The 13,076-nt window shown below is 44.8% G+C and overlaps 1 protein-coding gene across 1 annotated transcript in view; it reads left to right on the top strand.

Annotated features, from left to right (window-relative positions):
• Nucleotides 1-13,076, top strand: part of sorl1 (sortilin-related receptor, L(DLR class) A repeats containing) — a 43,751-nt gene continuing 30,675 nt past the window's right edge. Inside the window, exons 1-10 of the mRNA XM_062521047.1 lie at nucleotides 1-292; nucleotides 3,703-3,819; nucleotides 5,374-5,502; nucleotides 5,911-6,072; nucleotides 6,272-6,339; nucleotides 8,812-8,992; nucleotides 10,086-10,187; nucleotides 10,299-10,468; nucleotides 11,132-11,324; nucleotides 11,516-11,633. Of these exons, the coding sequence (XP_062377031.1) occupies nucleotides 14-292; nucleotides 3,703-3,819; nucleotides 5,374-5,502; nucleotides 5,911-6,072; nucleotides 6,272-6,339; nucleotides 8,812-8,992; nucleotides 10,086-10,187; nucleotides 10,299-10,468; nucleotides 11,132-11,324; nucleotides 11,516-11,633 (1,519 nt within the window). The 5' untranslated portion in view covers nucleotides 1-13. The remainder of the gene's footprint in view (nucleotides 293-3,702; nucleotides 3,820-5,373; nucleotides 5,503-5,910; nucleotides 6,073-6,271; nucleotides 6,340-8,811; nucleotides 8,993-10,085; nucleotides 10,188-10,298; nucleotides 10,469-11,131; nucleotides 11,325-11,515; nucleotides 11,634-13,076) is intronic.

The following is a 13,076-nucleotide window of genomic DNA, read 5'->3' on the forward strand; positions in this document are numbered from 1 at the left end:
GCGAACGCTTAGGATGCTGTCCCCCGTTCGAATTACATTGCAGCTTTTATTATTTTATCTTACAGGATTGTTTTCTTCCACGCTGCACCTCCCTCGTAGTCAGACTTTTATGTTACCGCAGGATCGTGGCTTTTCCTTGGTGTCGGTGGGTGAAGATTACATTCAAGCAGCGGGCGCCGAGGGTCAAACACAAGACGTGCGTCTCGAGAGGGAAGCCAGAGGAGCCTCTCCAGTGCAAAGGCATCGATATCGCCGTGCTGCTGAATCACCCGTACCGAAGGTGTACGGAAGGGTAAAGCCTTTTCTCCGTGTTTCTTCTGGACTCAGGCAGGGGGCATCTGTAAATATGACGGAATTACGTTTCGTCTGTAAATGCATTTACCAGCTCACCTGAATTTAACGTTACACAAGGGATTTGCAGGATATCCAGTGCAGTCATGAAGTTACCTTCATAACGATTGTCTGATTTTCTCCCACGCCCCTGTGATCAGTAGATTCAGTAATGACGTTAACGGAGCTATGTTAGCTATCTCCCTCTCCGATCAGTATTAAAAGCTGTGGTTAGGTAAAGGTGGTGTCAGCACCATCGTTTTTTCTGCAGTGCTTAGCCAACAACATAAGTTTGACATTGTTTCTCCCAGACTGCGTTGATGGGTTGCCATCGATTTCAGAAACTGATAGTCTGTGGGCAGCAGCTGTGCTTGTGTTTGATTTGTGGTTGTTTACCTTTTTATGATGCGCTATCACTGTACGAGTGACTGTCAGGAGACCAGCAAACAGACACTTACGAATTTTGCCCATTGCTGATCAGCAGCCGTCTCGTTTCATAACGCATCATGCCAATCACAATTTATTTCCACTGGCCATTAACATTAGTATATTTGATGTCGTTTACGCAGGCCTGATCTAGCAATGCTTTCATCATCAGTGGGCTATCACTCACTCGTATGGTTAATTCCTAGGTCTGGATTCTGCAACCAGATAATAATCTCTTGAGTGGGCCTACATTCTGCCGCTGTCATAACAATTTTGCCACGCCGATAGCATCACAGCGTAAACACCACACATCAAATAATCCAAATGAAACAAAAACAGCTTTGGCATGTACATACTATAGGAAGTTAAGATGGAAGCGGTGTTTTTTTGTAATTCAGGAGGATGATGAGTCTCATGACGGCAAAGAGCTAATGTTTTTCATTCCTTTTGTAGTCTTGGCGTCCCCCATGTCCCCCGCGACGCTTTGTGAGTAGGGATGCTGCTATCTGTTGTTGACTATTTTTCTCATGCAAAGTGGCTTTTGGGTCAATTATCATTGACTGGCTAACTTTATTTGGCTGTGTGCATGGTTAGAATAACAACATCCGGTTGTTCTGGTGTTTCCTTGTGTGCTTATAAGCAGTCTAACCAGTTCCTGGAGTAGCCTACTAGTTCAAATTACATTATTTCAGAAATGTGGTGCTAAATGAGGAAAAGTTGAATTTCAGCCTCTGAGAAACATTGTAGTAAGTGAAATTCAGCCTTTAAGAGACCATTCCAAAACAGACAGTTCTCATTGAAAAATCTCCTTTAATCTCATTTTCTTAGGATCTGAAAAGTAAAACCATGTTGGCTAGATACCAGTGAAAGCTGTGTATTGAGGAAGACTGTGTAAAAGGCTGATTTAATCTGTAATAATAAGGTTAACCTAATTTGGACCACTAGTCAGAACTTCTGGCAGTTGTGTGTAGAGAAAAGAGCTGTGCAAAAATGGTAAGCACTGAATAACTGTTGAAATGATTCAGCCAATTGGAAGCATATGTAACCAGCCCTCAACTTTACGGAAATATTATTTCTGAGTCGTTGATTGATTACTGTTTGTTTGATTTTTGTTTGTTTGTTTTAATTAAGTTCTTCCAAATATTGTCCGTCATTGCATTGGTGGATCATGGGGACAATAAGCAGTTCTGTTTGAGTATCTGTTTGATGACGCCATTTTCACTGCACAAATTAGAGTGTTTGTTGAATGGACCATATGCTGAAGGCTGAGCATCACAGCTGAGGCCAAACTGTGAGGAGCGGTGCTCATCACCACAGGTGAGCCTCACTGCCTCGGGAGAATAATGGGCAAGTCTGAAACCTTAAACACAGCGGTGAGGGGTTATGAGTCACTGTAGGACTGAGAGAAAGAGAGAGAGAGATAGCGAGAGAGAGGGAAGGGGGGGCAGGGGGAGAGTGGCAAACACATGTCTCAAGAGCTGGCAGATCGTGTTGAACTGCTTAGCGGCTCGGCCTCACTTCCTGTGGCCATTCTGTTGCATTGCAGGCCAAGGGAGATCAAACAACAGCGTTCTTGTAGTAGCTGGAGTGGACGAGTGCCGTTCCAAGTTGTGTCTAAATCAGTCATGTTCAGGGGTGGGGGTGGGGACAGGCCAGAACCGCACAGTCCATCGACTGGCAACCAGACGGGCCATTTCGCACAGCGCTTTCAGCAGGGTCCTGAATGCCCAGCTGGCCAAGGCTATAAATTATGATGACGCATACTGAACATATTTCTTCTTCACGGCACCGTTCACACATATCGTGATGAAAGAGGGAGAGAGAGCGTGACTGTAAACAAGTGAAAACAAACCACAGGCTTATCTTCACTGTCATTGGAAGTCAGGCTCGCACACAGAGCCTGGCTTAATGACCCAATGCAAATAGTTACAACATGCCCTAACAGGCCTGACCATACTGCACTGTTTCCTTGCTGAAGGTTTTCATCAGTCATTTGTGTTTCAGAAGTCGGTCAGCACTCCGTATTATGGATGAGGTGTGGTAGCCCCGTAAGAAAATATAAATGTGCTAAACAATAGGCGATTTCAGTTTTCATATATTTGTCTTTATAGCGCATTATTCTATGCGGAATACTCTGAGAAACAAATCAACATGGTGTGTGTTAACTTAAAAAATATGTGTTGTGTAAATAGTGTTATTGAGAACTGAGTTGGTTTTGCTTGGCTGGTTTTTACCATTTTGTATTGCTACATTTCAGTTATAAATGATCACATCTCACAAATTAAGCATGTCAGAAATATTGCTGACTGTTCTGTTTACAATAATTGCCTAAAAAAATGTACACATGTATGTAGTGTAAAACATATCAAAATGTTCACATGTAATTCACCTGTAAAATATGATTGATGTTTAACACTAATCAATACTTTAGGTGTTTCATTTAGTTGCCTTGTGTAGGCCACAGAGTAAATAGAAAACCCTTTTGGCCGAAGGTGTGTGTGCTGCCGTTTTTTTAACAGGCCGTTGGATTAGCAGTGCATCTTTGGAAGGACATGTTAAAGCAGGTAGACAAAGGCTGTATCATCCATTGATGACAGTGTTCAGCCTTCACACATGAAACAGATGGACAGAAAATAAATAACATGACTGATTTGTCAATCAGTGTTCCTGAGGGAAGGCTAGTGTGTAGCCAAGTGGGCTCTGATGGGGAGGGTTTGAGTCTCTTGTTAGCAATGCTAGCAAACAGCAGCTGACTTTTGTGATCATAAACCCTAGTGGAGGAGCTGTTGAATTCTGACTCACTGCCCTGCTGTCCTGCTTCCTAGAGCCTTTATGAGAAACAGGAAGTAGCAAATAACTTTATGATGTCAGTCTGCTGTCCCGGCGACCGCACTCTTGTGTGTTTACCATCCGCCTCCTCACCAGTGTGTTTGTGTGTCTCTGCAGGCGAACCTCAATGACTCCCATAACCAGATGGTTGTGCACTGGGCTGGTGAGAAGAGTAACGTTATTGTGGCCCTGGCAAGAGACAGTGTCGGAGCCATGGATCCCAAGCCAAGTTCGGTGAGCAACTAAGGACACAAAACACATGCCCACTGACACTGCAAGTTCTACGGGCAAATGAGAACAGGAACTTTACCTTTGCAAAGTCTTGGGAACCTCATAAAATGACAACAACAACAACAAGCACAAACAATGCTGCAAGAGGCCTGTCAGCATGATTTGCGAGTTATCTTGCTGTGGGATCTTGCAGCATTATTCAACCTTTCAATTCCAATATAAATATTTAGATATACTCCAAATTGTGCTGTTCAGACAGCAAACTTTGGGGCATCCACTTTTGGCATTGAGGTTTTTGTGTGTTCCTGTATGTTTATTTTATACTAATAGTGGTGACTCATTATGTAGCCCTGACCCTTGACTAGGGCTTACGTTTCCAGGTTAAGCCTAGGCTGGGTAAACCCTGCCTGATCTGCCGGCGATTTGGATTTCGCCCTGCAGCTCAGGCTGAAAACCTTGACGTCTATCTCTTGCTTCCTGTCCACATCTTCTGGGTCCAGTCACAAACTAGCTTATCCAAAAGGTCTGATCGGTTGAAGGACTATCCAAAAATGTACGGAGTCATTTGAATTATGCCCACTGATCACACCTCTTGTACAGTAGAAATAAAGCATAGACTCCCCAGACTAATGTCTTGAAAGATTGACCTTATGGTGATAGCCAGACTAGGTTAAGCCCTGTTTAAAGGAGCATGTCACCTTTTGGGGGAGATTAGCTGTCCAATCAAGAGTTAGACAAAGGGTATATATCCTTATTTTCATTAGGTGTGAAATATCCCAGTCTGACACCCTTAGCCTAGGTTAGCATAATTCACTTGAAGTGGATTAGACCAGTTAGCCTAACTAAAAGGGAGCTATAGACTAACAGGTCTAACCCTCTTCAAGATAAAACAAGTATCCGTAGGCTATAATAGAATACAATTCAACAGTGTGTGGGGTAGGGCCCCTCTTAAATAGCCGCACCAAGGTGTTAAGGCAGCAGTGTGTAATGTATGTTTTGTGCAAGGAGGCCTATAAGGACAGTGCACATGGACTGCAAGCGTATAGCTGTCATAGTCTACTATATTCATTGCATTTGTTAGGACACATCTTTTGCTGACCCTCACCTCTACAGTAGCTGCCCTATATGGCTAATGTAGTTTAGCCATATGGACCAGCAATGATATAGGAGTTAATCATTTGGTCATTAACTTTTTATGTATGTTGTATTTCTGTAGTGTTTGATAATAATGCTGCCTTTGTTCCTGGCTTCATCATGTATGATTAAATTAAGTTGCTGTGTTTCGCTAAGTTGCTGAGAGTTTATGTGATATAATCTTTGCAGATTTGTTAGTTAGACTGTATGTGATTCTATCGTTAACGGTTTTTTTTTTCAAAGAAACAACTCAACCAATTTCAGTGAAAGGGTAATTAATCAGAAGTGAGAAATCCACAGGTTTCTTCACCATCCAGAGATAACAGTGGTTATAGTATTCAGTAAAGCGCCATATTTAAGGCTTTTCATGTGCCAAAAAAAATGAATAAATAAATCAGACTTGGTCTCCTTTGCATAATGTAGGTATACGTGTCGTATGACTATGGAACGACTTTTATGGCCATCTCTGAGAGATTCCAGCTGACTGGAGCCAAGGAGCAAAGCAAGCAGGTCATCTCTCAGTTCTACCACAGCCCCGCTGATAACAAAAGGGTAAGTGTTTCCAAAGACGTCATTGAGGGGACTGGGGGGTTATTGTTGCCTTCAGATGAGGTCAGCGGCTTAGGTGCTTGAAACTAGCAAATAGAGGTGTGAAGGTTCACGCCATGTTGAAAATAGCATTCTGCAGAAACGGCAGCTCTGTTGTCTGCAGTCTGTATTAAAGACCTGGTGTTTTCACAACACGTCGCCTTTGCTGTTTATTTTGCTGTACCCTCTAAGACATGAGGAAATCCCCCTAAAAACTTTAATCTGCAGAGTAAATTCAGCAGTAACTTTGCAAAAGCCCAGTAGCGTGGATGCCTTGCAAGGTGCGGTTAAGAATTCCACTGCCACTGCCACATTCCGTGTTAGTTATTCAGAAATGAATTTCTATCGTTTCTTGCCTTTTTTTCTTCTTAGTACCTGTTTGCGGACACCACCAACAGTTACCTGTGGAGCACATTTGACTTCTGCAAAACCATCCAAGGATTCTCAACCCCCTTCAAGCCCACTGACCTGTTACTACACAGCTCTAGGCCTAGCCTGGTCCTAGGCTATGACAGCTCCCATCCAAATAAACAGGTACTGTGGGTTGAACAGGAACCAACAGATGCTAATCTGTGTGGCTGGATGAGGCAGAGTAGGTTGTGTTTTGCAGCTTTTGCACAGTGTGCTTTTTCCTTCCTGTTTGAAGGCCTCACTCTAGTGTTCTGTGTCAACGTCTGTGTAATAAGCCAAAATAAGTGTTGTCCACTGAACCGTCCTCTCTTTTTCCCTTCAGTTGTGGAAGTCAGATGATTTTGGCGAAACATGGGTGTTAATTCAAGAGCATGTGAAGTCTTATTTCTGGTAAGATTGTCTGAAAGTGTGTGTGTGTGTGTGTGTGTGTGTGTGTGTGTGTGTGTGTGTGTGTGTGTGTGTGTGTGTGTGTGTGTGTGTGTGTGTGTGTGTGTGTGTGTGTGTGTGTGTGTGTGTGTGTTTGTGTGTTTGTGAGTGTGAGTGTGAGTGTGAGTGTGAGTGTGAGTGTGAGTGTGAGTGTGAGTGTGAGTGTGAGTGTGAGTGTGAGTGTGAGTGTGAGTGTGAGTGTGAGTGTGAGTGTGAGTGTGCACGCGCATGTTAGAGAGAGAGAGGAGTGTGAGTGTGCCCGTGCGCGCGTATGTGAGAGGAAGTCTGTGTGTTTCTGTGCGCACGTATGTAAAGTTGTTTGTGGTGTCATAGTGATGAGGAAGTGCTGTGTCTGTGGTTACCCCTGACCAGAGCCTCTTTCATTTGTGGTGTGTTTGTGTGGTGTGCATGTGTGTTTGTTGTTTGGTGTTTTGCTAGTGGTGTCTGAGTGCTCACAGCCTCCCTGCTGTTTCTTTACGACCCATCCGGTGATAAAGACGTGTGAAGCTGAGGTTATTTTGATGCTCCTCATCATGTGGAGTCTGCTTCAGTTCTCCTCTGTTTCCCTGCAGAGCTGAACACAACAGTGTCTTATAGTCTGCTGCCTCCACCTGCAATCCTAACCCGCATCAAGACCCAGAAATAGCCAACATTGGAGGCATACGGTCTCTATCTAGTAGTCTAGATAGAGATAGATTAGATACTCTACTGATCCCCAAGGGGAAATTCGAGTGTCATAGAGTTTGTTCAGATTAACACCCCAACTGGCAAGCAGACCACGCCCAGAAGTTTAGGCATGCTGTTTCAAACCCTTACATCTTAAATCTGCAGCTCAGTTCCATGTTTTTGTTGGTGTTGTGCAAGAGAGGAGTATGAGTGCGCTGGGTCTCGATGACTTTCTTGTTTGTGAATTTGAGTCAACATGTTATTACATATTTCCACACTCTTGGGTGGCTTGTGCCCAGATGCAGATTTGTTGTGCGTGGTCACAAATGTAGCAACACATACCCATCTAAACCAATATTCAGTCCTAGTTCAGATATGCACTGAGGTGCCCACATCATGTACATACTAAAGACATATTTGTTACAGAGATCTTTAGGGAATCTTCTGGCAGATTTGGGTTTTAGGTCCACATGTCTTGATTGAATATCTGCTGCATATGCTATATTGAGGGAACATTGCCGCATATCTGCATTAAGGATGCACAAAATAATTAGTCCAAGTAGTGGAGCACAATTTGCATCACAGGACACTTAGTAACAGATCATATGCTCTATCAAATAGCACCAACAGACACCTGGAATCGAGTCGATTTGAGATGGAAGGGTTTGAAATAGCATGCCGCTGTACTGTAAGTGTCTGCAACTGTGGGTGTGGTCCTCTCAGCAGGTGAGGCATTCAACTGAGTAAACTCTGAGCTGAATTCAAATTTGCAAACCTTGTATCTATCTTTTCCGTTATCTGTTTGCCTTGAGTTCTCCCTGAACGTTTGCTAACACTCACAATCAGTTTGAGGAAGCAGTTCTCCCTGAACATACAGTGGAGCAGGACGTGAGCTGGCCGAAAGGTTACTGTTACAATGGAACAGTAACATTTATCTAATTGTTTAAATGTTACTATTAAGAGAAAACATATTTTATTTACATATAACTAATTGTTGCCGAATTTGAACGCACCTCTGAGGATGAGATGAATATTTCTGTTCGACCACTACTTTTGTGGTAAATTTCCTCCAGTGCGCCTATCTTCATTAAGGAAAAAACAAAGACCATTATTAAGAGCTCATCCTATTATACATGGGCTTTGCTAGTGTTCAGAGCCCGTCATGGCCCTGGTATGTTGGAGTGGAATCTGACACATTTGACTCCACTTTGCTGGTTTGGAAGATCGTATAAATGGTCGCAGTGGAGGAAGAGCGAGCGGCTCGGAGTGGAAAATTGAAGTGGAAAGTGTGTCTCCACGGGCTGTTCCCAAATGCTGGAGGCTTTAGCAGGAGTCTGTGTTAGCAGCTCTGCTGCTGCTGATGAATAAATGATTGTCTCTGGCTCACTTCCTTAGCGCGAGTGTGGTGTAATGGTAGGTAGTTGTGGAGAGAGCCCTGTTTAACAGGACGCTTATGCCAAATGATCCACTTTAAGCACGCTATCCCTCGGATCTTTCTAGATCTTTCTTAAATTGTGCAGTAGTCTAGTTTAGTCTGCTGTGTAGTCTGTTATCACATGGGTGATAAATCCATGGCAGGCCTTCCCATATGTTGCGGTGTCCGTTTGGAAAGACGGATATTTGAGGCTTGGCATGTAAATATTTGAATTTCAGCGAGATATGCTGATATGCTGCAGTTCACGGCTGCTCCTGTGGAAACGTTTTGTTTGGGATGTCGTGTGAGTGAGAGGTCGGGTTCCTCACACGGTCCGTTTGCTTACCGCTCCCCAGGGGTGTGGAGCCGCACGACAGCCCCACCACGGTGTTCGTCCAGCGCCACGAGCCCCAGGGGGTCTCCAGCGTCCTGAGCAGCACCGACTTCTTCCAGAGCGAGGAGAACCGCCACGTCATCCTGGAGCGCGTCGACAACTTCCAGCTCCGCGACAAATACATGTTCGCCACCACCACCAGGGTAGGGGTCGCCACCAGAGGAGGGGGCAGCCACCTGAGAGACCAGTGGTCACCATCTCACTCATTGCTCATTCAGTACTCTTGACACACACTTATACACTTACAACTTACAGTTTCATGTGTTTACCACCACTAGAGTAGGACAGAGAGATAGATATAGAGACAGACAGACAGACAGACAGACAGACAGACAGACAGACAGACAGACAGACAGACAGACAGACAGACAGACAGACAGACAGACAGACAGACAGACAGACAGACAGACAGACAGACAGACAGACAGACAGACAGACAGACAGACAGACAGACAGACAGACAGACACAGAGAGAGAGAGAGACAGAGAGAGAGACAGAGAGAGAAAAAACGTGTTTGTGCGTGTGTGCTGTGCATGCATAAGCTAGTGTGTGTGTGTGTATGTTGGGAAGGGGGTGTTCTGTTCACCTATGAGAACAGATCAGTGCTCCTCAGAACTCCCCTTCCACATCTACACAAGTAGGCTGAGCAAATGGCTGTGATGAGCCAAGACGTAATGGAATTCAGTTGTTGACTCAGCGCACACACACATCTGCACTGCAGTGTTTCAGCACGCCTCTCTTTTCAGCACCTCTCTCCCTCACATCACTGTCATTACCAAGCCTTTTTGAAGGCATCTCATGGATACTGGGAGAGGGTTTCAAATGTATCAGTTCAGTTCAGTTTTATTGTCATATATGTGTTCAGAATACAATGTAATATACTCTGTATTACTTAAAGAGACATAAAGAATCAACACAAGAATCAACAATCTGGCTCACAATCACATGTAGATACAGTAGAATATGCAGAAGTGTAGAATACAGAAGTAGTCTGTAGAATGAAGATCAGACATGATGGTATGGGATGTTGCCTGACACAAGAGTGGACTCATAGAGGGGTGTGTGTGTGTGTGTGTGTGTGTGTGTGTGTGTGTGTGTGTGTGTGTGTGTGTGTGTGTGTGTGTGTGTGTGTGTGTGTGTGTGTGTGTGTGTGTGTGTGTGTGTGTGTGTGTGTGTGTGTGTGTGTGTGTGTGTGTGTGTGTGTGTGTGTGTGTGTGTGTGATTTGGATTCACAGACTCTGATAGGAAGCCATCAGCCTGCCACGGTCCAGCTGTGGGTGTCCTATAACCGCCAGCCAATGAAATCAGCTCAGTTTCAGACCCGTCATCCGATCACAGTGAGTTCCCTTTCCCCCCCACCACCCACCCCCCTAATGCACTGATGCATGTTCAGTAATAACGTCTTATGAAGCGCTAACACGTGCGAGTGCTGTCGCCCTCTTGTGCAGGAGTACTACATCGCTGACGCGTCCGAGGACCAGGTGTTTGTGTGCGTGAACCACAACAACAACATCACCCACCTGTACATCTCGGACACGCAGGGCCTGCGCTTCTCCCTGTCCCTGGAGAACGTGCTGTACTACAGTCCCCAGGGCTCCGGCAGCAACACGCTTATCAGGCAGGCCATCCATTATAGACTCCCTGCTGCGCTCCACTGTTCTGCTGCTGATGAAGTGTTTACATTGCCTCTAAAAGTCATCATGGGTTTTGTGTTACACGGGCGATCCCATTGATTGATGCTTGTTTAACGGTTGTTTATTCGCAGTGTGTGTTTATGCTGGTGCGTGTTGTTTATACGTGTTTCGTGGCAATATTTGGGATCCAATTAGATCATCGCCTAATGAATCATCATCTCGCCATGAGTCATGATTTCAAATGCCCCGTGAAAAAGTCTAAACAATTGATCTACGGCACTAATGAAATTCTACAAGTGCTAGTAGAGAAAAAATGACTCCCGTTACTGTAGTGCAGCTCATCCGTGTCCTCTTTTGGTATTTATTTATGCTTTCCGGGCCCGCTCAGTAGCTCTAGCCAAGACGGAGCAGGCTGTTCACTGCTTCACTACAGCTGTGACTCAAGACACAGGTGCTAGAGGGAAATAGACGACACGCTGCTCCGCCCTGAAATGCACTCCTCACAGCAGTTAAACATATGGACGTGTGTGTGTGTGTGTGTGTGTGTGTGTGTGTGTGTGTGTCTGTGTGTGTCTGTGTGTGTCTGTGTGTGTCTGTGTGTGTCTGTGTGTGTCTGTGTGTGTGTGTGTGTGTGTGTGTGTGTGCAGATACTTTGCCAACGAGCCCTTTGCGGATCTCCACCGCGTGGAGGGCCTGCGGGGCGTTTTCGTCGCCACGCTGATCAACGGCTCGGTGAGCGAGGACAACATGCGCTCCGTCATCACCTTCGACAAGGGGGGCACCTGGGAGCTGCTGCAGCCGCCCACCGCCGACAGCCTGGGCGGCGTGATGGACTGCCAGGTATCGTCACCCAACTCTCACCGTTCCGGCCAAAAAACAAGGCGTCGAACTGTTAAACTCTGCGGTTTTGTCTCATAAATATTGAATTTGGTCGTTTGTGGATGAGTGGGTCATTTGTTTTTGTTGTGTATGGGTGTGTCTGTTAAAACTGTGTGTGTGTGTGTGTGTGTGTGTGTGTGTGTGTGTTGCAGATCTCCAGAGGCTGCTCCCTCCACCTGGCGCAGCGCTGGAGTCAGCTGCTCAACATTCAGCTGCGCAGGATGCCCATCCTCTCCAAAGACTCCGCTCCCGGACTCATCATGGCCACAGGTGTGTGTGTGTGTGTGTTTGTTTACACATGCAGGTGTGTGTGCGTCTTGGAAATGACGCACGTGTATGTGTGTGTGTTTGTTTACACAATGCGGGTTTGTGTGCATCTTGAAAATGACAGGCGTGTATGCCAGGCGTATGTGTGTTTTTTGTTTGTTTGTTTGTTTACACATGCAGATGTGTGTGTGTGTGTGTGTGTGTGTGTGTGTATTTGAGTAAGGATGCTCCTTCTACCTAGGCTTCTCAGCTGTCTGTGGCACTCCCCACGTTCAGTAACAATCTCCTAAGACACTCTGTTCTCAGAAGAAGATGCCTTTTGATCAGGGTGATGAGAACACATTTGTCCTCGGAAAGCTGAAGTCCTTAATTTTTCGCGGAAACATTTTTTTCTCTCTCTGTCTCTCTCTGTCTCTCTTTCTTTCTTTTTTCTTTCTTTCTTTCTTATGTTTGGGCTGTCCTACTTTGATTCCAAATTGTGCAGGCATGCCAGGCATTTTCAATTTGCTGCTGTACTGACTTGGCAATAGAGGGCAGCTCTGTCTGCTAGCACTTTGCGCTCATTGTTAGTGTGGCACTTTGACCCAAATGATAGAGGCACATTTTTCTGTGAGTTAATTGTATATATTTTAGTGTGTACATATTATTTTCTCTTAAAATGTGTTTACGTTCAAACTTCATAGGAATGTATATACATGAACAGAAACATTATATAAATACAAAAATACTCAAATTGTAATGCTATAGTTAAGTATCTTCTTGAGACTTTACTGCTTTAGGCCAATAACAATTCATTGTCTTGTTCTGTACATTTAATCTCTGCGGTTGGATAGTGAAACACGTCCCCTACTGAATGTGTCGGACCATAAAAAGGTGGCTTCCATTCAACTATTTTTGGTTGAGGCTGTTGACACTATTCAGACAGAGCTTCTTAATTTACGCATGTGCCTTCTCTGGGAGTTCTCAGACGTGAAGAATATGAGGAATTTTCTGACATGAAACGGGGGAAAATATGTTGCCTATTAAATTGTGGTGGTTGGAACTGAGGAGCTCAACCCCTCCTTTTGGATGCAGTTTGCCATGTGAGTCTGACTAGGGCTCATAGATCATCATATGATACAGAATGCGTTGCCTAGATTTAGCATTTGGCAGGCGCATATGTTGCCATGGCAAAAATGGGACATGGAAATACTTGAGGAGTGGCTGTCAGAGACGAAGCTGGAAGACTTTTTAGTTTCAATCAAATCAGTCAAAAGTGTTCAAGATAGCCTTCCCTTTCCTCCCTCTCTCCACCCAACCTTTTGAATTATTTCATGGGTGCATTAGGGTGGAACCGCGTTCAGATGGAAGAGGCCCCATTAACACATTTCACGCCATGAGAATGAATGCGGTCCCTGAGGTGACCTGACTGTGTGAATGTGTCATGGAACATACCAGAATAATGTA

Source organism: Sardina pilchardus, chromosome 19 (genome assembly GCF_963854185.1).
Source record: "Sardina pilchardus chromosome 19, fSarPil1.1, whole genome shotgun sequence".
Taxonomy (NCBI): domain Eukaryota; kingdom Metazoa; phylum Chordata; class Actinopteri; order Clupeiformes; family Clupeidae; genus Sardina; species Sardina pilchardus.